This window comes from Chiloscyllium plagiosum, chromosome 22 (genome assembly GCF_004010195.1).
Source record: "Chiloscyllium plagiosum isolate BGI_BamShark_2017 chromosome 22, ASM401019v2, whole genome shotgun sequence".
Lineage (NCBI taxonomy): Eukaryota > Metazoa > Chordata > Chondrichthyes > Orectolobiformes > Hemiscylliidae > Chiloscyllium > Chiloscyllium plagiosum.
Genome location: NC_057731.1, coordinates 32,873,257 through 32,895,244, shown reverse-complemented (window position 1 = coordinate 32,895,244; position 21,988 = coordinate 32,873,257). Strand labels below are relative to the sequence as shown.

The following is a 21,988-nucleotide window of genomic DNA, read 5'->3' as shown; positions in this document are numbered from 1 at the left end:
GAACGTTAACAGGGCTATAGAGAAAGGACATGATAGCAGGATTAGTCAGGAGTTAATCTGGAAACAATTTCTCATACAGAAGTTATCTCCTCATGAATGTAAAGCTCCATGCTTCTATGCTACGCCTCTGGCCTGCATTTTGTAATTATGAAGGTTGGAGTTTTCTATCATGACGCTGACAGCAACACGTATTGTCTTCACATGTACCCGTACAATTAAACACAAAAATTCAAATATTGCTCTCTGTGATTCCTTGTTTCTCCATTACAGGCACAGTTTTTAGAATCACTGAACAGACATGAAATTGCCTTTTACACTGTAATATTCCTATTAAACCCCAGCCCATGGACAAAGCTACATCTTGGGTGGAATGTAAAGTAGGCGATGGGAGGTTTTCCTGCTGTCATAAAATACTTCTTTTCACCTCTTTAAAGGAATGCCTATTGACTCAAATGCCAATCAGACAGTCAGCTGGATAGTGATGGGCCAAACACAGCCTTCTCACCACAGAATTAATCAGGGCAAAAGCAAGGCAATGGGTCCTCACTTGCCACCCTCATGCTGGTTAAATGCCCCTTCAGCACTGGACCCACCACAAGGGAAGACATTAAATATCACCCCTCGTCATTGCAGTGCAACTGTATCTTTATTGGCTTACTAAGCCATAACTACCCCTGAAAACTTCTCTGACTCTGGAAGATTGATTTTATATTTGTGTCATGTCAAATCTTTCCTTGATGTTAAAAAAGTGTTCTTTTCAATGTGTTGTTAATATTTCAACTACTGCTCTAATCCCACTTATATGTCTCAACCGTTATCTTGCTATAAAATTTAGAAGGCACAAAGGCTAATCAGTGCCCTTTCACTCCTGTGATAATTCTTCAATATAATTGAGTGCTACCCTACCTGATGACATCACTGTTGTTGGATACCTGGCAACCAGATTAATTCTGGACAAGGGGAATCCATAGCACAAAGACTGCTAGATCTTTGTAAGTAGCTTTCTTTGAGTCAGGATGAGTGCTGTTGCTGACAGTCAAATCTGAGCCAACTTGTCTCTGTCACTTTGATTGTGGTACTTACAAGAAATGGGTTATTAATTCTGTTCAAGTATAAATGTGTTTCATAACTTTGAGTATTTGCACAATGTAATTTCTAGCGTTTATGACTTAGGACTGAATATTGCCATAGGGTGTCCTTACTGAGAATCAAGTCACAGATACCGATCATATGTTCTACTTGTTTCTCCATGTTAGGTTTCCTAAAGAGAAATTCCATTTTTTTGGTCCCATGTTTCTCTTTGATTCTGAACTCAGTGACCTCAGAAAAATATCTTCCTGTATCACAAAAACCAAACATTGCAAAATGCTAAGATCTCTCTTTCCTTGCCCTCCTATCTACACTGCTCCTATAAAACAAAACACAAACCTTTCTTTTGATTTGGCATGTAAGAGCCTTTTGGACTCAGCAATGACTTTCAGATCGTAACTGACACTCCCATGTTTCCCATGTGGCTGGTGAATTCTTTCTCATGTCTGGAGCTCATCAACTGTGGCACATGTGGGTATTTGTGCATAGCAAAGAACCATGAGTGGAATGAATGACTAGTTCTTCAATATTGTAGCTGGTGTGTGAACGAGAGCATAGGTTAAGACAGTGAAACAATTCTCTGCTTCTGTTTCCTTTGTGGGTTCAATCTTCTGACAACTTCAGGATCTACATGACCACTCGTGTCAAACATTTGGAAACCCCTTGTCATGTCGCTGTGTTTTGCTTTGAGTTGCAAACACCTTGCTATGTACAGAGTAGACCAGAGTGAACTGATTTCCTCTTTCAGCAATGAAATTGCTAAGATGTGCCTCACTACCCAACAATGGCAGATCAATGAGCTTTCCTTCAGAAAGGCCAAGACTGGTGCATTTAATCTGAGTGCAATTTTTCATGTGAATAATGAGGACCAAATTATATTGACTGAATATTTTTACACTGGCAGGCTTGTCAGTTCAAGTTTCCTCTTGTTTTCCTTGTTCTGCGAAAGAGGCAAAACATGAATGTGGATAAAAAACAATGCAAGCTTTGAATCATTTGATCATTAAGTCTCAACACACAAGGCTTGCAAGTCACTTGAAAATGAAACACCTTAAAGCTCTCGCTCTGAAATCACTCTCGTCGCAGAAGCAATTGCAACCAAAGCAATATTTTGACAGGGGATGTTTGACAGCCAGCACAGCTCACCTTGCCAGTGATGTTTGTAGTCACAAGTCCTCGACAAGGCAATCATCACAGCACAATACAAAGGGAGGATTGCTGCACACAGTCTCCAACTTTTTCCTTGACCAATATCCGTGAAGCAGTGCAATTTTCCAGCTAAGTAGAAGGTGGTAAAACCCAGACCTGAAAAAGCAACTAGAACATGGAAGGAATTTTAAAATAATATGATTGTAGGTCTTATATAAGTCACTGTTGTTCTTGGATCATACAAGCAAAGATACAAAGCAATTATAATGAAAATCACTTATACTTTTAAAGTTCACTTATGTTCCTGATTGATGTCTCTTCTCAGACAAGGCGAAGGCAGAAGAAGTCTTAATAATGGACTTCACGTCAACGTCATCCCATATTCAGTCTGCAGGGGGTAATTGGTTGTCAATGTTTCACTTTACAATTGAAAGCTTTATATCTGTGTAATGCTCTATGGCAATACCAAAGGCCAGGAACTGACTAGACTTTCCCCAAGTGCAGTGCACACAAATGTAATCATGTTTGAGTTGGGAGAGGTGGTGATGAGTTGATCCGGATGTTGCTAATGTCCACGTGAAAACTGACTTTGTGCTTTTGGATTATTTTGCAAGGGCAGCAGGTCAATGGGCAATCAGAAGAGGCCGAGGGTAGATCCTGGAGGCTTGCAGAAGCAACAGTGTGGAAGCAGGAAGAAGAGCCATAGCATGTGCAGTTGCAACTCAAGTTGACTTTACTCCTTGGAATTTATTTCATCACTTTGTGAAAACACTTCACTTGTCTCTAATACTTCTTCCAAGTCACCTGGCAGGTGTTCAGCACTAGGTTGATCAAGAGTATAAGCAAACTGGCTCTGATGTTATAACTCAGCATGGTAAGTTTATAATGTTTTCAAAATTACAAAAATACCATTGTACTCTTGCTATAGATTGTTTTGAATAATAAATACAGGAAATGTTGATGTAAATGATGTACACTAGCTGTATTCTAATCTTTTGGAGTGCATAGCCCCTGCAATGCACTGAATTAAAATGCTCTGCATCATATTTTTATATTAAATAACCTCTCTCCCCATTTTATAGTGAGGGATAGTCTGCATCACAGCTGCTCTACAAATTTGGGACACCAAAAGAATTTAATTGCATGCATGCCATTGTATAATGGTGCTGTGTGTTCTCTTAAAAATAGTGAAATTAGACGAGTTCATATTGAAACTATATTTTCCAGTGCTTGTTCACCAACCCTGTAAGGCTGTAAAGAGTAAGACATCAATCAAAACATTCCTAATTTTTTGCCAGAGAACAGGTACCACACTGAAAAAGTGAAGAAATAGAGACACACACAAAAGAAGCATGAGTGTTACACCAGTATGCCAGTCTCCAGGCTTTTGATTGTCATTTTTTAACAAATATGTATTTTGCAGAAAAAAATTGAAATATATTTAAAAATTGGTGGTTCTGTTGAGGCTGCATTCTTCAAATTTTGCCTTTGCAACAAATTGTTTCCCAGCTAAGTGTGAGAACAGGTCATTTATGTTTAAGTAGGTCTGCTTCCACTTCCCGGCAATTGAAAAATGAGGTATATAGATGCAACTCTGGATGACTTGACTTATTAAATTTTTGGTACAGTACGCTGGACGACTTTACAACAATTTGAAACACTCTCCAGATAATTTGGGGTTTTACCAACTGCTTTCACCTTCAGCTTAACCTACTGTGATTGAAAGTCATAAACAAATTGCTTTGTATCCATCAGTAACGGTCAAACTGACTTTAAATCATCATTTGCTTTCTCAGTATGAACATGAAATCATGATCAAATTAAAAGTCTCCTGTGGGATATTATTGGGATGTGCTGATGCAGCCATTAATTGAAACATTGCAAATCAGTTCACCAAAACAAATCTGTCAGGTACATACTTGTAATATTACACAGAAACTCTGTGATAGAGTTGCTGCTGAAGATGTCTGAATATCTTAAGCAGCAGTGTTGCATTATTTATACTTTGTCTCATTCTAAGTAGGTTTTGATTCTGAGGACAAATGACACTGCAGCAATAAACTCTCAGTTCTTTTTCAGTTCTAAGACAAAAATATTTCAAAGTAAGTTTCTGTAATGATCATCAATGTGTGACAGATCTACAACAAATCCACAAAGCTGTCTTATTTGTACAGTGTTATTCCAATTAAATGATCAATTCCTTGATGTCAGATAGAATGAATTCACACCAATTTAGACTACAGTATGTATCCACAAAGTGTGAACATAAATAAATATGATGTAATTGATAGAATAAATTTACACAAAGTATCTTGTTTCTTCTGTAGCTTAGCAACACAGAGGAATTCCACTGCCATCCTGGTCTCTATAGCAGTTATAACCATTGGTGACAATCATGTTTATTAAGGAGTGGAAGTTGTGTTAGTTAGGTGCCATTCTGAGTACTGAGCTCAGTTCTGCACTCCACATAATCAGGGATAATCTGCTGGCCTTGAGGAGTGCACCACAGCTTCTAGACTCTGGGCAGAATCTTACAAGGGCCTAATATGGGCTAGGATGAGAAATGTAGGCGATTGTGTGAGAAATCAGGTGAAGCCTTTTTCAAAGTTGGGAGCAAATCGTTGCATTTTCAAACAGACTGCTGAGTATTGAGATGAGGTTGTTATGAGGCATGGAGACATGCCTATTAACAATGATTATTGCTTGTTAACAGCCTCATTAACAATGTATCACACCTCATTAATATGTAGCTTCCTATGCTACTGCCAATAAACAGACATCAACAATTAGTAACGTGAAAGTCAAAGCGGATACTTGATGAATTTACCTCACTGCTTGCTCCTCCTGGCTACCATCCTGGGCACCCACTACCAGTGTCACATGGCAGAATATGGGTACTAGCTGCACGCATCTCAGATCTATGGATATTGGCATCTGACATCAGGCAGCCTCACAGGACCCTTATGGTACCTTTCCAATTCACTTAAAGGACAGCTCTACACTTTGAAGCTGCCCTTCAGGATGCACTGGCAACTAACACCAAAAGGCTGCAGCAAGGACACCTTGTTCACAAGTCCAGGCAGATTGGACCAGGCCGCATGTGAAAGCTGCCCACTTGCTGTCTGTATATTCACTTACTTAGTGTCAAAGCGGATACATCCTTGCATTGTTTGCCATGCCATATCCTTTTGGGCATTGAAACATTGGCCAGAGCCTAGAGGCTGCCAGTACTGTTTTGCGCACACGCACGCACACACACACACCCCTTGGTCAGTCAGGTGTGTCCTTTCCTGGGGTAGTAAAGTCAGTCATGGGGCCCAAAAACAGTCAGTCCTGGGGTCCATGCACTGAGTGGGGCAGAGATGGAAAGTGAATTGAGGGGAGAGGGCTTGGGGGCATTCAAGGCTGGGGGCTGAGGCAGGGATAAGAGGAAAATTGAAGTATAAGTGGGTAAACAGTACAGAATGGTGAGGTATGGAAGGTGATAGGAAGTGAGATGATTGGCATTGACCATCATTATGGGGAAGCATAGAGAACCGTGATGAGCATCATCAAAGTTTAACATTGGGTTCAGGTGTCAAAGAGGTGGAGTTCCCTGTGGTGCATTTCCACACTGTTGGTGCTGAAGGAAATGCACCTTCTGGGTACAGGAAGGTAAACCTCTGACAGTACCCTGAGGTGGACAGAGTCAATGTCAGTTAATGTGCATAAGTACAGACTACACCTTTGCTGAATATAAGGACATTGACAGGGGGCAAAGACATCGTTCATTCATTTGCAAAATGCAGCCACAGTTCATTTGCAATCACATCATCAAGTTTGTGAAATACATACAATGTGAAAATGTTTGAGGTTCAAACGCTGGTCACAGATACTGTCCACCAGGTCAGTGGCCCTTGCAAATTGCACAGAGATCTCAATGAAACAGACTTTATTGCCCTGACTTTTTTAAAGGTAGATACTGGCCACGATCAGGTACAGAACTTGTGGAAATTCCAAGGACAGTCTTGGGCACAGAGCACTGAGTAGGAGAGTCCAAAACTAGAAGGCGTAGGTTTAAGGTGAGAGGGGAAAAGATTTAAAAGGGACCTGAAGGGCAACTTTGTCTAGGAGAGGGTGGAGCTGCCAAAGGAAATGGTGGGGGCAGATACAATTACAACATTTCAAAGGCATCTGGATGGGTATATGAATAGGAAGGGTTTAGAGGGATATGTGTAAATGCAGGCAAATGGGGCTAGATTAATTTAGAATATCTGGTTGGCATGGACTGTGCTGTACATCTCTATGACTCCATAGATATTTTTAAGGCAGAGGTAGATTCTTAATGAGCAAGGGAGTGAAAGGTTAATCAGAGAATATAGACAAGTGAGATCAGCCTCGATGGAGCTGACTTATTGCACTGCATGGTCTAACTCCAGCTGTTAACTCATAGGTTTGTAGGAGGAGGAATGTCTTCACTCAGGAATGAGTCTTTGGCATTCTCTACCCTGAGGATTGTGGAGGCATTGTCATTGAATATATTCAAGTCAGATTGAATGACTTCTAGACATTAAATATACATGGATAATACAGGAAAACAGTGCTGAGGTGAAAGGTTAGCTGTGATCTGGCTGAATGACAGAGTAGGCTTGATGGGCCAAATGGCCTATGCCTTCCCCTGTTTCTGACTCCAGAAGTTAAATCAAGGTCAACAGTGAGGGCAAGGTTTGGGCAGAGACATCTTGAGCCTTCTTCACTTTATGCTCACATCTACCTTTTCTACTCTCACTATCACGAATTCCATACACTTGCGATCCCAACAGTGACAGCTTCAGCTTTGAGGTGAATTTTCTCCTTTGAGGTGGGAATTGTGAGTTGGGAGACTTCCCAATGTTGTAATCCATCCTAGTGGTGCCTACCCATGGTGCAGCGACGGGGATTTGCTGAAGTCAGGGTCGCCATCTCTTGAAGGCGGCCCAAGGTGGGCATGGAGTTTGTCTCCTCCTATCCCACCGCTTGGGTTTGTACCTCCATGGCATGGCAAAATCTCACCCTTTGTCCTTAACCCTTGCTTCTATCAAGAATGAATGAGAAGTAATATCAAAAGGCAGGTCATACAAAAGTCAAAAATTTTCATTTGGACTGAATGATGAACTGATACTGTCAAGTGCCTCATTGAGTCACACTTCCTGCTTGCTGATCCAGGTGGGATATTCAATGATCACTTTGGATAATACATGTAACACAGAGCAGAGAACAGTATAGCACAGGAACAGGCCCTTTGGCCCACTGTGTCTATGCTGACCGTGACACCATTTTAAACTAATCCCAACTGTTAGATATTTCCTGCTTGTTCGTGTGTCTGTCCAAATACCTCTACCATATCTGCCTCTAACAGCTCCCCTGGAAGCATATTCCAGGCACCTAACACCTTCTTGTAAAAAGCTTGTCTCACACATCTCTTTTAAACTCCTCCCTCTTATCTGTTCAGTACCTGTCCACCATCTACAAGGCACAAGTCAGGAGTGTGATGGAACACTCTCCACTTGCTTGAAAGAGTGCATCTTCAAGAACACTTGAAAACCTTGACACCATCCAGGACAAAGCAGCCTCTTGACTGTAGTAATGTGTACCACTTGCAACGTTCACAGCAATTGCTCATCAAAGCCCTCTGACAGCACCTTCCAATCCTGTGACCTCTGACATGTAGAAGGACAAGGGCTGCAGAAGTGTGGGAAACCCACCATCTACAAGTTCCCCTTGAAGCCACATACCATCCTGACCTGGACCGTATTGTCGTTCATAGAGTGGATGTGGGGAAGATGTTACCACTCATCAGAGTCACTAGGATCAAGGGCACAGCCTCAGAGTAGAGAGATGACCCTTTAGAACTAAGACAAGGAGGAATTTCTTCAGCCAGAGGGTGGTGATTTGGTGGAACTCATTGTTGCAGAAGGAGGTCAAGTCATTGAATGTATTTAAGAAAGAGCTAGATAGGTTCTTGATTAGTGAAGGGATCAAGAGTTATGGGGAGAAGGCAGGCGAATGGAGTTGAGAAACATGTCAGCTATGATCAAAAGGTGGAACAGACTTGAAGGGCTCAAGGGTCTCTTTCTGCACTTATATCTTATGGTCTTATAGTCTTTTGATTCCTTCACTGTCACTGGGTCAATATCCTGGAACTGTCTTCCCAACAGCACTATGAGTGTCCCCTACACCCCAGAGACACTAGCAATTTAATCAATAGTGGCTCAACCAGGGGCATACACATTCCCTTTGAATGAATTAAGAAAATCATTCTTCTGCTAGAAAGCAGGACCAGAATGTCTGGGCAAGCATTCTGTTCAACACAAGGCAAAAAAGGCTATTTGTAAGTTGGGACTGATATCTGGGTTGTATGGGTTGGATGAAATTCTCAGCCTTATATTCACTTATTTGTCATTCTGTAGCAAGTTTGTGTGGTAGAAAGTAGACTTTCATAGACAAAAACCATAATTGCAACATTTAGTCAAATTCCAGCCCTTTGAACAATGTGTTATCTGTGCAGCTTTTTAATCACAAAGGGGTTCTTGTCATATATGACTTACAGGAAAAAGGCTAATTTTGAATGTAATACAGATGTAGAGAACTTATTGAAAATCAAAGCATGTATCCACTTGCAACCGTTTGTGACTGAAATGAAAATTTGAACTCTAGATTTTTACTTGACCAACTTTAATACAAAGACTTTTCTAAAAAAAAGTAAATGCTGTCAATTCTTGTTGTTCATAACATAACAGTTTTGAATGTACACAGATCTATAAAACCAAATGTAAACTGAAAACAATCTAGTAAAAAATACCATGAATTGTTTACCATCAATTATAATTTAATTGGAATGATTGCAGACTTGCGGTCAGACATAGTGAAAGCAGTAATATATGAGGAGGAAGTACATTTTGTTTGTCCAGATGGGACCAGCCAGATCATACACAAATATCCATCTGAACAGCAAGACTTTCTACTTTGATTATTCATATTCCTGCCTCACGTCTGCTTCTATGGGATTTATAATGGCTTCACTGAACAATTAATGCTGTATTACAGATTTGTCAAACATTTATTCAGAAAGGTATCTGACCTCCTTCTTTAGAGACAGAGACATCTTTCCAAAAATCCTCAAGGAAGAGGCACATCCATTTGCCCTTTGACCTGCATTTTTAAAATTTACTGTTGCTCCAGAATGATCTATGTTAACAGAAAAATGAAACAAATGATGAAACAAACAAAAAATTCAAACCCTCCTTCATTGTGTGGTCCTCATATTTATTAGAATTTGTTCCTTTAAAATTTTTGGTATGTACAAAATTGTGACAGTCTATTGAAAAGCCTTCAAAATAATTTAATCCGACACACCGCAAAAATGCGAGAGAGTCCTTGAGTGCTGTTCAGACCTCTGTCTTAGTTGAAGGAATACTCAAAAGGAATACTCAGAAAAGAGCTAAACCTGGGAATTGAAAGATTATGGAGTTTGTTATCACAGCAAAAGTGATTAGCTTTTAATCACTCAGGAAGTCCATCTTTAACATCAGACTGAGAATATTTAATGAACTTTGATCTGAACCCCAAGAATGTCTGAAATTAGGTTGAATGATTTGTAATGCAGTCTTTGTGGTGTTAGACTACACAGTCTTTGTGGTGTTAGACTTAGTATTTTTGCAAGGAAAGAGCATAGAGTTGTACGGGTACTTGGGAACACCACCACTATAAGTTCACCTCCAAGCCACTCACCACTCTCACTTGGAAATATACTCTCGTTCCTTCACAGTCATTGGGTCAAAATCCTGGAATTCCCTCCTACCAGCATTGTGGGTCAACTCACAACAAGTGGACTGCAGCGATTCAAGAGGGCAGCTCACCCCCACCTTCTCAAAGGCAAATAGGGACGGGCTATCAATGCTGGCCAGCCAGCGGCACCCAAGTCCCACAAATGAATTTTTAAAAAAATAGCATCGAATCAGACCCTTTGGTCCAACTTGTCTATATCGACCAGATATCCTAAACTGATCTAGTCCCATTTGTCAGCATTTGGCCCTTATCCCTGTAAACCTTTTCCATTCATATACCCATCCAGATGCCTTTCAAATGTTGTAATTGTACCAAACTCCGCCACTTCCTCGGGCAGCTCATTCCATACACGCAACACCCTCTGTGAAAAAAATTGCCCTCAGGTCCGTTTTAAATCTTTCCCCTCTCGTATTAAACCAATGCCCTCTAAATTTGGATTCCCCTACCATGGGAAAAAAAACCTTGCCTATTCACCCTAATCATGCCCCTCAGGATTTATAAACCTCTATAAGATCACTCCTCAGCCTCCTACCCTCCAGGGAAAATAGCCCCAGCCTATTCAGCCTTTACAGCTCAAACCCTCCAATCCTGGCAATTTCCTTGTAAATATTTTCTGAACCCTTTCAGTTTTAACAACATCCATCCTATAGCAGGGAGACCAGAATTGTATGCAGTATTCTAAACATGCCATAAACAATGATGTACAGCCGCAACATGACATCCCAACTTCTATACTCAATGCACCAACTAATGTAGACAAGTATACCAAACGCCTTCCTCACTACCCAGTCTACCTGCAGCTCCACTTTCACCTGAACCCCAAGGTCTCTTTGTTTGGCAACACTCCCAGGGCCCTACCATTAACTGTATAAGTCCTGCCCTGATTTGCCTTACCAAAATGCAACATCTTTTGTTTATGTAAATTAAGCTCCATCTGTCACTCCTCAGCCCATTGGGCCATCTGATCAAGATCTTATTTTGGTGTCATCTATATATTTAGTAACCATTCCTCCTATATTCACATCCAAATAATTTATATAAATGCCAAAAAAACAGTAGATCCAGCATGAATCCTTGCGGCACACTGCTGGTCACAGGCTGAAAAACAACTCTCCACCACCACCCTCTGTCCCCCACCTTCAAACCAATGTTGTATCCAACTGGCTAACTCCCCCGAGATTCGATGTGATCTAACCTTGCTAACCAGTCTACCTTGCGGAAGCTTATCACAGGCCTTGCTGAAGTCCATACAGACAACTTCTACCGATCTGCTTTCATCAATCCTCTTTGTCACTTCTTCAAAAACTCAATCAAGTTAGTGAGGCATGATTTCCCATGCACAAAGCCATGTTAACTGTCCACAATCTGTCCTTGCCTTTTCAAATACCCCTAAATCTTGACCCTCAGTATCCCCTCCCAACAACTTATCCACCTCTTACATCTGGCTACAGTTGCCTGGCTTTTGCTTATGGCCTTTCTTAAATAATGGCACCAATGTGGTAACTGACAGTAGATATCAGCAGGAAAATCAAAGTGCTGGATAAACAAATCAGGCAGCATCTGTGAAGAGAAAAACAGTGTTAATGTTTCAAAGCTGACCAGTTCTGAAGAGTAAATGAACCCAAAACATTAACCTTGTTTTCTACTACACAAATGTTGCCAGACAAGCTGGATTTCTCCAGCACTTTCTGCTTTTCTTTCAGATTGCAATATCCACATTACATTGCTTTTATTTGTTTTCTAAGTTGTAACTTTGTGAGGAGGAAGGGGATGCAGGTTAGCATACTTGCAACTGACAATAAACAAGGAGAAAATGATAATGTGAAGATATTTAGTTTGCAGGCTGTGGATGAGATAATCATCTCCTCTTAGATGATTGAATTGGTTTTGCATTCTCTCCAGGAATACAGAAAAGGTGTACAATGAGGTGTTGTTAGAATGTGGCTTGCAGACTCAAAAGCAGATCCTTGCCAATACATTTTATCGATCTCCAGCAGCACTTCATATTCAGAATTCATGTGACAAAAAACAGTACTCAAGGTTACAACATTTTAATAAGTTAAAGTAGGGTTCTGTCCAGGTAAGAGGAATATCAATAACCCCTGACTGCCAGGGACTGGCCAAATCTTATCCTAATCTTCAAACCACAGCATGTTGGAGGACTTTGCTATGTAATGCATTATAATGACAAATACTACAGCTTAAATCAGTAAGATAAATAGCAACTGGGTTAATACAATTCAGGAAAGGTTGGACTAGAAATTTTGTACTTATTCTTAAGACACTAAAAACAATGTGCTGGATTATTATGTCTCTAAGTTTTATTTCTCATAGTATTTGCAGTCTTTTGGTCAGTTTGTCAAAGTATTGTCCCGTGGAAACTATCTTGCAGTCTCCTTGTGCAGTTGTAAAATGAGGCAGACCAACCACTAATAAACTCCAGAATGGTAACAGAGTGCATTTATTGGGTGAAAACGCTGTTTTTATATAAAGCTGTTTTAAATAGCAGGATTATTTGAGTTTTCAGGGAACAGTCTTATTCAGAGTTTCCTCAGACCCAAGTAAGGATGCCATGCTCAGGGTCATGAGCCAGGGCCAACAGTGGAATCAGTGAATGTTGGGTGTGAATGGTGGAAAACTCGACCCTCATGGGACAATGGCTGCTTACTCTCACAGAGGACTTGTATTTCATTTCAGCACAAATATGGAAGGCAATGGGAATCCACCTTATGTACACTGAAAATGGGAGGGTCTTATGGTCAACAAAAACAGAAATTTTGGAAAAGCTCAGCAGGTCTGGCAGCATCTATAGAGAGAAATCAGAGTTAATGTTTCAGGTCCAGCGATCCTTCCTCAGAACTCGGTTTAATGAGGGTCTAATGAGAATGGAAGAGTAAAGCATTGGATCACCAATTATGGAGAAATGAGTGGAGTACCTGCTATTGAGCAGCACCCAATAAATGCACTCTGTTACCATTCTGGAGTTTTGATTATTGATTCAACTCCTCCGATATCATATTTCCATAACTGTACAATAATTTCCCTCAAGATTACCACCTGAAAGTTAAAACCCTGGATTTCTATATGTAAGCAACACCTTCATTGTCAGCACATTTTTGTATGTGGAAGAATATGAATATATTGGACCTACTGCATTGGCAGCGCTACATGCCACTTATGGTGATTCTCTTTATGAATGTCAAATATAAAATATAGTCTTCCTCTGTTGTTGCTTGCAGCGCAACAGTAAACAATGTTGGATGTAAAGATTTATGTTTCAGCATCTGGCAAACAGCAATTTACATTTATTAAATGTCATTTTATTCCTCCAAGTCATTTCACACTAAGTGTAAGAAAAACAAACATTGGGCCAGTAAAGGAGGTTCTATTCATCAAAGTATGTGGGTGTCACTGGCAAGGCCCATCCCTAATGCCCTTTGAGAAGGTGGAGGTGCGCTGTGCTCTTGAACCATTGCAATCCACATTGAGTGGGTACATCCACAGTGCTATTAGAAATATCAGGACTTTGAACCAGCAACAATGAAGGAATGGCAACATAGTTCCAAGGCAGGATGATGTGTAATTTGGAGGAGACTAAAGGTGGTTCCCATGCACCTACTGCCCCTGTTCTTCTAACTTGTAGAAAACATGGGTTTGGAAGAGTTTGTCAAAGGAAGCCTGGCAAGTTGCTACAGTGCATTTTGAACTAATACTCCTTGCTGCCATTATATACCAGTGATGGAGGAAGTAAATAGTTAAAATGGATGACAGGTTTGCAATCGAGTGAATTACTTTGACTTGGATAGTAATGAACTTGAGTGTTCCTACAGCCACAGTCATCCTGACAAATGCAGAGAATTTCATCATGTCTCTGACTTGTGATATATATTTGTGAATAGGTTTTTGAAGAGTCAACTAGTGAGTTACTTGCTGGAGAGTTCCTAGACATGAACCTACTCTTGTCGCTGCTATGTAAATTGTTAGTCCAGTTCAGTTTCTACTAAATGGTGGCCCCCCAGGATGTTGTTAGAGGTGATTCAGTATTAGTAATGCCATTGTTATTTGAGGAAATAATTAGATGATCTATTATTGGAGATAGTCATCGCCTATCAGTTGAATAGGACAGATAGGCAATGACTATCTGTAGCCCAAGCCTGAATGTTGTCCAGTTCTTGCCAAAGGTGGGCACACACTGTTTCTGTATCTGAGGAACTGCACGTGGAACCATACACTGTGCAGTCATTAGCAAACAGCCCCACGTATGACCTAATGATGGAGGGTAGGTCATTTATGAAGTAAAGAGGAACCTCGATTATCCGGCATTCCATTATCCGAATATTGGATTATCCGGCAAGATCCCAAGGTCCCAATGTTCGACTAAACTATGTTGTCTGGCATCCAATTATCTGGAATTTGACTAATGAACAAAATACTGCCCGTCCAATTCCTCAGATAATCAAGGTTCCTCTGTACTTGAAGATGGTTGGGCCTAGAACAAGCTAGAGAGATGCTCTGAGATGACAGATCTCCAATAAGCACAATCATCTTCCTTTGTGCCATCTATGAGTCAGTGCAGGGCTTTCCTCCCAATATCAATGACTTCAGTTTTATTAGGGCTGCTTCATTAAAAGCTACTATCATACCGGTGCAGTCACCATCTCTCACCACTATGGGGGAAATGTGTTCATCTCAGCTACATTTTGCATTTTTAAAGCAGGCAAGATTGGAATTCCTGGCTAGAAGTATTGAGCTCAATAATAATAGAAAGAAGTATGAGCAGAGGGCAATCTAACTGTGGTTGCTAGTCCTCAGAAAATCCAGGCCATTGTTCTCCTCACCTATTGCAGGTTTACAAATAAATCCACTTCGATTTGTCAGATCTTAGTTACATAAATGAAAATACATGTGATGTGAATGCATTGCAGTTCTACTTGTAAATGAAGTTATCTCACTCACTAAAGTCAAAGCTATGGATAAGTAGCTGTTTATCTCAGCTGGAGCTATCTTAGCTGCTTTCATTGCTTACTATTCAATCATTAGATCTACATAACAGTGAAAGATAAACAGATGGAACTTACATAATATGCAATATTTCTATAGAACTATTTTATTCCCAGTTGTTTTTCACACAAATACTGTGCAGCACTGACATCCGCACGTTAGTACATTCCAAGTTCTCTCTTCAACTGCACTGATTTATTAAAAGGTTTCACATTTAATTAAATTGCTACAATTCAAAGAGAGGCAGATATGCAAAACAGGAAGGAGCTTTTTGTTCTGCTATCTGATTCAAAGCAGGACCAATTGCCGTTATCCTTTCAGAAGCAACGATTAAAAAATACTAAATGAAACAAACCACTGCAGTAATTTCACTTGAAGTAGATGCTGACCTGATCTCACATGCTGTTGTTTGAAATCCTGTCTGGGTCTTCTTCTTTTTCCTACTGTGGACTTCAAAAACCCAGGATTGTGTCAACTTCCTCTGTGTTAACTGAGGCCTGTGTAGACTATGTTTATAATGCTAGACACACATGCACACACACATCAGAGATCCAGACAGCTGTATTCACACTAAGGACAACCTCATTAATGTTTTCTTGCATTACCATCATAATAAATGGATTGAATTCAGAACTCAAAACTGAGCATCCAGGGGTGCTGTGGGCTACCGCTCAACAATATTCTGCAAACCTCATAATGTTTTGTGTGAATTCACCCAGGACCAGGGTCACTCAACTCTAGACTACAAAAGAGGTGGGTTCAAGAGATGAGGTAAGAGTGGTAGCCCCTGCCCACCAAGGCTGCGTTTGTCTGAACATGTCATCATTAAGTCTTAGAAAAAAATGTGTTCAATGGAAATCAGAGAAAAATCTCCACTGGTTACAGTACTACCTAGCACAAAGCTGGATGGTTGTGGTCATTGAAGGTCACTTGTCCTAGTCTCAGGATATTTCTGTAGGAGTCCCTTCGGATACAGTCCTTGGCTCAACCCACTTCAATTGGTTCTCAAGACCTTCTTGTTATCAGAATGTCAGATCTGAGAATGTTTGCAGAGTGTGCAGTTCCATCCTCATTTTCTCAGCTACTGAACCAGACCATGGCCATATGGAGCAAGACCTGGACAACATTCAGACTTAGACTGATCAGTGGCAAGTAACACTCTAGGCAACCTAGTGCCAGATAAAGGCCACTTCCAACTAAGCAAATCTAATTATACTCTCTTGATACCAAATATCATTACTATCATTAAATCATCAACCAACAAAGTCCTGGAGATGCTCATTGACAAAGACGAGGAACTCTGCACCAGGTAAGTCACCTCCTGACTCCACAAAGCTAATCAATTGTCTACAAGGCATAATTCAGGGTCGTAATGGAGTAATCTCATCTTGCTTGGATGAGTGTGCTATATAGGAGAAAGTAGTCATTTGATTACTACTCAATCCATCATCTTAAACATTCACGCACTCCATTATCAATATTACACTGGCTGCATTGTACAGGGCACTAGAGTGGGGACATAGCAGTCTGGGGCCCTGGGCATTGATAGGGATTGGTTCTAAATGCTGGCTCAGTCAGCAATGCCCACATCCCATGGATGAATTAAGAGAAAGGTCCCACAGATCCACATGATAATCTACTCTTACTTGAAACTCACTGCATGTTAAAAACCATCTACTTGAATTTGTGGACTGAAAAGTTTTTTAATGAAAGAAATACAAGAGAAGTCTAGTTTATTAGTGGCTGGTCTGCCTCATTTTACAACATACTATCTCACTGCGGGCAGTGTATTCTCAAAGCAGCAGAAAGGAAAAAGATTCCAAGAAAGACCTGTTGTTGAATATCTGCTACTGGAAAAACCATTGAGGTATCTTACAAGCAGACAAACAATTACTTTGTTGCTTTGCTAATCCTATCCCTACGGGTAAATGTGAACTAAGCCACGTTAAGATTATGAAGTACATCAGAGGTCAACTGTTTAGGAGAGTTTTATTTCTGATTGTTACTTTACACTTGTCCCTTTGGGAATTGCTGGTTGTAAGGGTCTATTTAAGAAGATCTATTTTGGCAATTTTTCAAAATGCTTGAAAGGTGCTTGAAAGAAAACAAATTTCCCTCCTGTAATATCGTCCTGGTTTTCATTTTGACAAAAAGTTATCCTTGTGACATGTTGGATGCTATCAGCTGTACCCACACATCACTCTGTGTACAGATAAAGAATGTGTAGGTCTGCCTGGTGTGTGTACGAGATTTCAGGAACAGGAGAGGCCAATAAATCTTTCTGTTTTGGTTGGTCAGCTTTACACTCTTGACTTCCGATCACATCCCTGAGTCTCTGAGTCTCTGCAACCACATCTAGTTGTTCCTTGAACCGTTTGTGTTATTTGTTACAATGGCATTCCATAGTGATGTTCTCCATGTACCCATTTCCTTTTGTCTGAAGTTGTTCTGCTTGAATTTTTCATGAACTCATAAATTTCTAATTTCCAAATTTGACCCCAAGTGCCTGAATCTATTCTCAGTGGGAACAATTTGGCTGTCGGCTTGTGTGGAAACCAGAAATCAGGGACAATGATTGTTATTGCGATGTTCTTCCCTGTCTTTCTGATTAAAAGTTAATATGCAGGAGAGAATCAATATTCCTGCTTTTTCTATCAATGCTGATCTATCCGTGTTTTCTAATTGGTATGATTTTGCATGTTCATAATTTCCCTGTTGAAACTCCAACTCTTGTAAATGAGAAATGTAAAAGGAAGGGTATATTCTTATGGAAAGTTACAAAGTAAGATACATTATGCATTAATAATGAGGTTTGGATCAACAAGAACAACTTGCATTTAGATAGATGCCTCTGACATGGCAAAATATCCCAAGTTGCTACACAGGAGTACAACAATACAAAAATAAGTTTATAAAATAATGAGAGGTATAGATAGAGTTAATGGTAGCTGTCTTTTTCCTAGGATGGAGAATTTTAAGACTAGAGAGATATAAAAAAGACACAAGGGACAAATGTTTTACACAGAGGATGATTCACGTATGAAATGAACTTCCTGAGGAAGTGGTAGATGAGGGCACAATTACAATGTTTCAAAGACATTTGGATAAGTACATGAATAGGAAAAGTTTGGAGGGATATGGGCCAGGAACAGGCAGGTAGGACTAGTTTAGTTTGGGATTAGGTTCGGCATGGACTGGTTGGACCGAAGGGTCTGTTTCTGTGCTGGATGACTCTCTGTCTCTCCACACTGAGACACAGAAGGAGATGTTTAGTCAGGTGGTTGAATGCTGGATCAAAAGATAGCTTCCAGGGAATATGTTAAAGGCCTGGTAGAGAGGCTGAGAGGTTTAGGGAGGAAATTCAAAGAATTAGCACTCAGACTCACTTTGTCCCTGGGTAGGGCTTTTAAAAAAGGGTGAATAGACAAGAAGCTAGAATTAGATGAATGCAGAGTGGTCAGAGTGCAGTATATCTGGGTGATAGAGGGAGGGAAGACTGATGTTACGGAGGAATTTCATCAATTGATTAAACAAAGATTGCAGAAATGTCTGTGAGTATTTTGTTTCCTGATGGATCCTGCACAATAGGCAATACTGTGTATTTTTTTTAATCTAAATGTCATAGGGTGACTTATTATTCTTGAAAACAGAATGTGTCATCCAGGCTTGTGCATAATACTGTCTTGTGTGGTCATAATAGATATTGGGCACAAGTATTACACTTTCAGAGGGTTTGTACTTGAGCTGAAGTGGGAATGGCCGCACTAATCAAAGCAGCTCAGAACATAGGCACGAGGCAGCTGGAAGAAACGGAGAGAGAGGAAGGGATTTAATTAACTGCAAACAAGAAAATAAATGATGCTTAGTACATAATTATAACTTTACCATCTTCTTTGGCATGTCAAAGCAACATAAATGTTTGCGCTTCCCAAAATACCAGAAATATGATCGATAACTTTGAAGCTGGTGAAATGCTATCACTGAGAAACCGGTTTAGCTGTACCTCCCTAGTGGTCTCAGAGTGACTGGCTGAACTCATGAAGTCACAGATAAGCTTGGAAAGAGAAGCTCCTGTCAAGGCAACTGGAAAGAAAAATTGGTTCTTCCTCAAAACAGATGGCAATACAAACCACAACCCCAGGAGAATCTCAGCATATCAATCACTTAAGTTGTTTCTCTTGTTTCATTCTGTGAGCTTGACAGTGTTTTGGGAATTGAGCTGCACAATGAGCAGTCCATTATTGTGTGAAATCCATATATGAGAGACAGAGTGTTATTGTTATATTCTCTTTCACCTTTGTATGTATTTTAAATGTTTTTTATCCTCTGTAAGGCCTATAATATCAATCAAGAAAGGCATGGAAAACCTAATAGGTTGTTGCAGAAGGTAAACATATGGATGATTTCATTTACTTTAACTTATAACAAGCAAAATTTAATCAGCAATTTTTACTTTGCCAGTAGTGGGTGTAAGGAGTGGGGCTTGTAAACCTTCTCTCTTTAGTGAGTGGACAATCCTGTAGTCAATCATAAATATTTCAAAAGTTATTTCACCAAGATATAAGAGTCCCAACATATTTTTGGATAAAAACACCAGCTCAGAACAATATGTAAAACATTTATTAGTAGATATTCCGTAGGTATCATGACATTAAATATCTTGATGTCTATCAGCATAAATTATAATATTTTCTCTGGAGTGTTGTGGGTACAATTGTATTTATGTTGGTGAATATATAACTGCCAATAAATCACATGCAGGAATTTGGGGTTAGGCAGATTTTTCCAATGTACTGCTGCCAGCATTGAGCACTGTCAACACAAACCCTATAAAGATGAAGCACGATGGTTAATGCACTGTTTTACAGTTTGTCCAATTTCATCCTGTTGGACTTAATACTTTGGATTGGCTGCGTTTTGTGAATGTTGCACTTTAATATCCTCTTCATGAGGTAGTGGGAATAGATTCAATAGGAGTTTCAAAATGAAATTGAAACATATTTGAAGGAATTTTTTTTTAAAATTTGGCCTATAGGAAAAGAGCCAAGCATGACTCTAACTGGCTTGTTCTTTGGAAAAGCTAGTGCATACTTGATGGTTGAAAGGGCCTCCATCTTATTTGAAGGAATTTTTTTTTTAAATTTGGCCTATAGGAAAAGAGCCAAGCATGACTCTAACTGGGGGCTTGCTCTTTGGAAAAGCTAGTGCATACTTGATGGTTGAAAGGGCCTCCATCTAGGGTACACTGCTCGATGCCTCTATCCATTAGTCTTTTGGTTAAGAGCAAAAAATGTACAAAAAGGAAATGATATTGATTTTTAAAAAATGGTAGTTGTTTCAGCAAGACTTGGTTTTGTTGGATATCACTGGATCCCAGCAATCCTTGCTCCTAAATCATTGTACATGAAGTTAAAAACATGCACAATATTGGCAATGAAATCCAATTTAAAGTTGAAACACTATTTGCTATTATGTGTCCAAAAGAGAAAATGCTGGAAAATCTCAGTAGGTCTGGCAACATCTGTAAGTAGAGAAAAGAGCTGAGGTTTCAAGTCTAACTGACCCTTTGTCAAAGCTAAAAATTGGGAGAAATAGTGAGGTATATATATATTTCTCCCTTTTTTTAGCTTTGACAAAGGGTCAGTTAGACTCAAAATGTCAGTTCTTTTCTCTCCTTATAGGTGCTGCCAGACCTGTTGAGATTTTCCAGCATTTTCTCTTTTGGTTTCAGATTCTAGCATCCGCAGTAATTTGCTTTTATCCAGTGCTATTATGCGTGCTTGCCACATGAGCTGCATTTATGGAGTTGGAATTTTGTGCAATACATAAACAGTAGCTGGTATTCAACAGGGACTTGACAATCAGGGACTGGTTAGAGGACGTTTTGAAAGAATAAACTTGCTGGAAGTAAGCGGCACCAAATAATTTTCAGTCTTTATGAAGCTTTGGAACAGTGTTCAGACCATGTGTCTAATCACCCAATTTGTGTCAAGAATTGACCTGAGCTATTGGGTATGTAAAGGAAATAGAAAGAAATTGAGTTGAAGAAGGTTAACTTGGGTGTAACATTTTAAAATTCATTTGCAGGATGTGCAGGTTGTTGGCTGGACTAGTATTTATTGCCCATCACTAACTGCCCTCAGAAGGAGTAGTGCCCTTGAACTGTTACATTCCATGAGAATCTTTACACTAACATCACTGTAAGAAAGCACATTAACTGTGTTCATTGACTACTAATGCCTTTAATGTAGACTTACTATTTCAGATAGAGTGTAACTAATTAGAATTCACATTCTTTGATTTTTGCAGCAGTAAACCTCTGTCAACTTTGAATCTTCATTCTTTTTGAAAATACATGGATTTTCAGATTTCAGATAAAAAATAAACAAGTCACTGTTCTTTACTGAGATAACAATCGTAATTTAACCAATTTAAGTGCTTGCCTATTCACAAATTATCGATTATCATCTCTTCAGTGGATATTTTGTCTGTATTCAGGACACTGTTCATTGAGCCATTATATAAAGTAGTTCTACACTGCACTGCGGAGCGCTCAACATTTCTTCATTCAAAAGTGTTACAAGAACTGCAAGTATGCTGTGGCTGACTGCTTTTTCTGTTATTCCTACAAACGTAATTATATCACACAAAATCAACAGAGACAAAACTATACAGATTCATAACTTTGATTTGGGAGCTATTAAAATTGTGGAAAAATACCATTTAATCCTTTTTTTTGAGGAAGGGATAAATATGATCCTTTGTACTAAAGAATATCATTTCCCATGGTTAATGTACTGCACATTGATATACCAGCAGTGACTGCTGAAACATCCATTAGTAATTCACCCAGTACAGCAAGGTGTCACTCACTTGGAGTGACAATCATGGATCTTGCTTTAAATATGTGGCTTTTTGATTGACCTTATTCTGAAAAATAAAA

The 21,988-nt window shown here is 39.7% G+C and overlaps 1 protein-coding gene across 2 annotated transcripts in view; it reads right to left on the bottom strand.

Annotated features, from left to right (window-relative positions):
- Positions 1–21,988, bottom strand: part of plpp4 (phospholipid phosphatase 4) — a 248,717-nt gene that overhangs the window by 17,887 nt on the left and 208,842 nt on the right. For both annotated transcript variants that reach the window (XM_043712701.1, XM_043712702.1), the window contains one exon: positions 2,236–2,406. In XM_043712701.1, the coding sequence (XP_043568636.1) occupies positions 2,236–2,406 (171 nt within the window). The remainder of the gene's footprint in view (positions 1–2,235; positions 2,407–21,988) is intronic.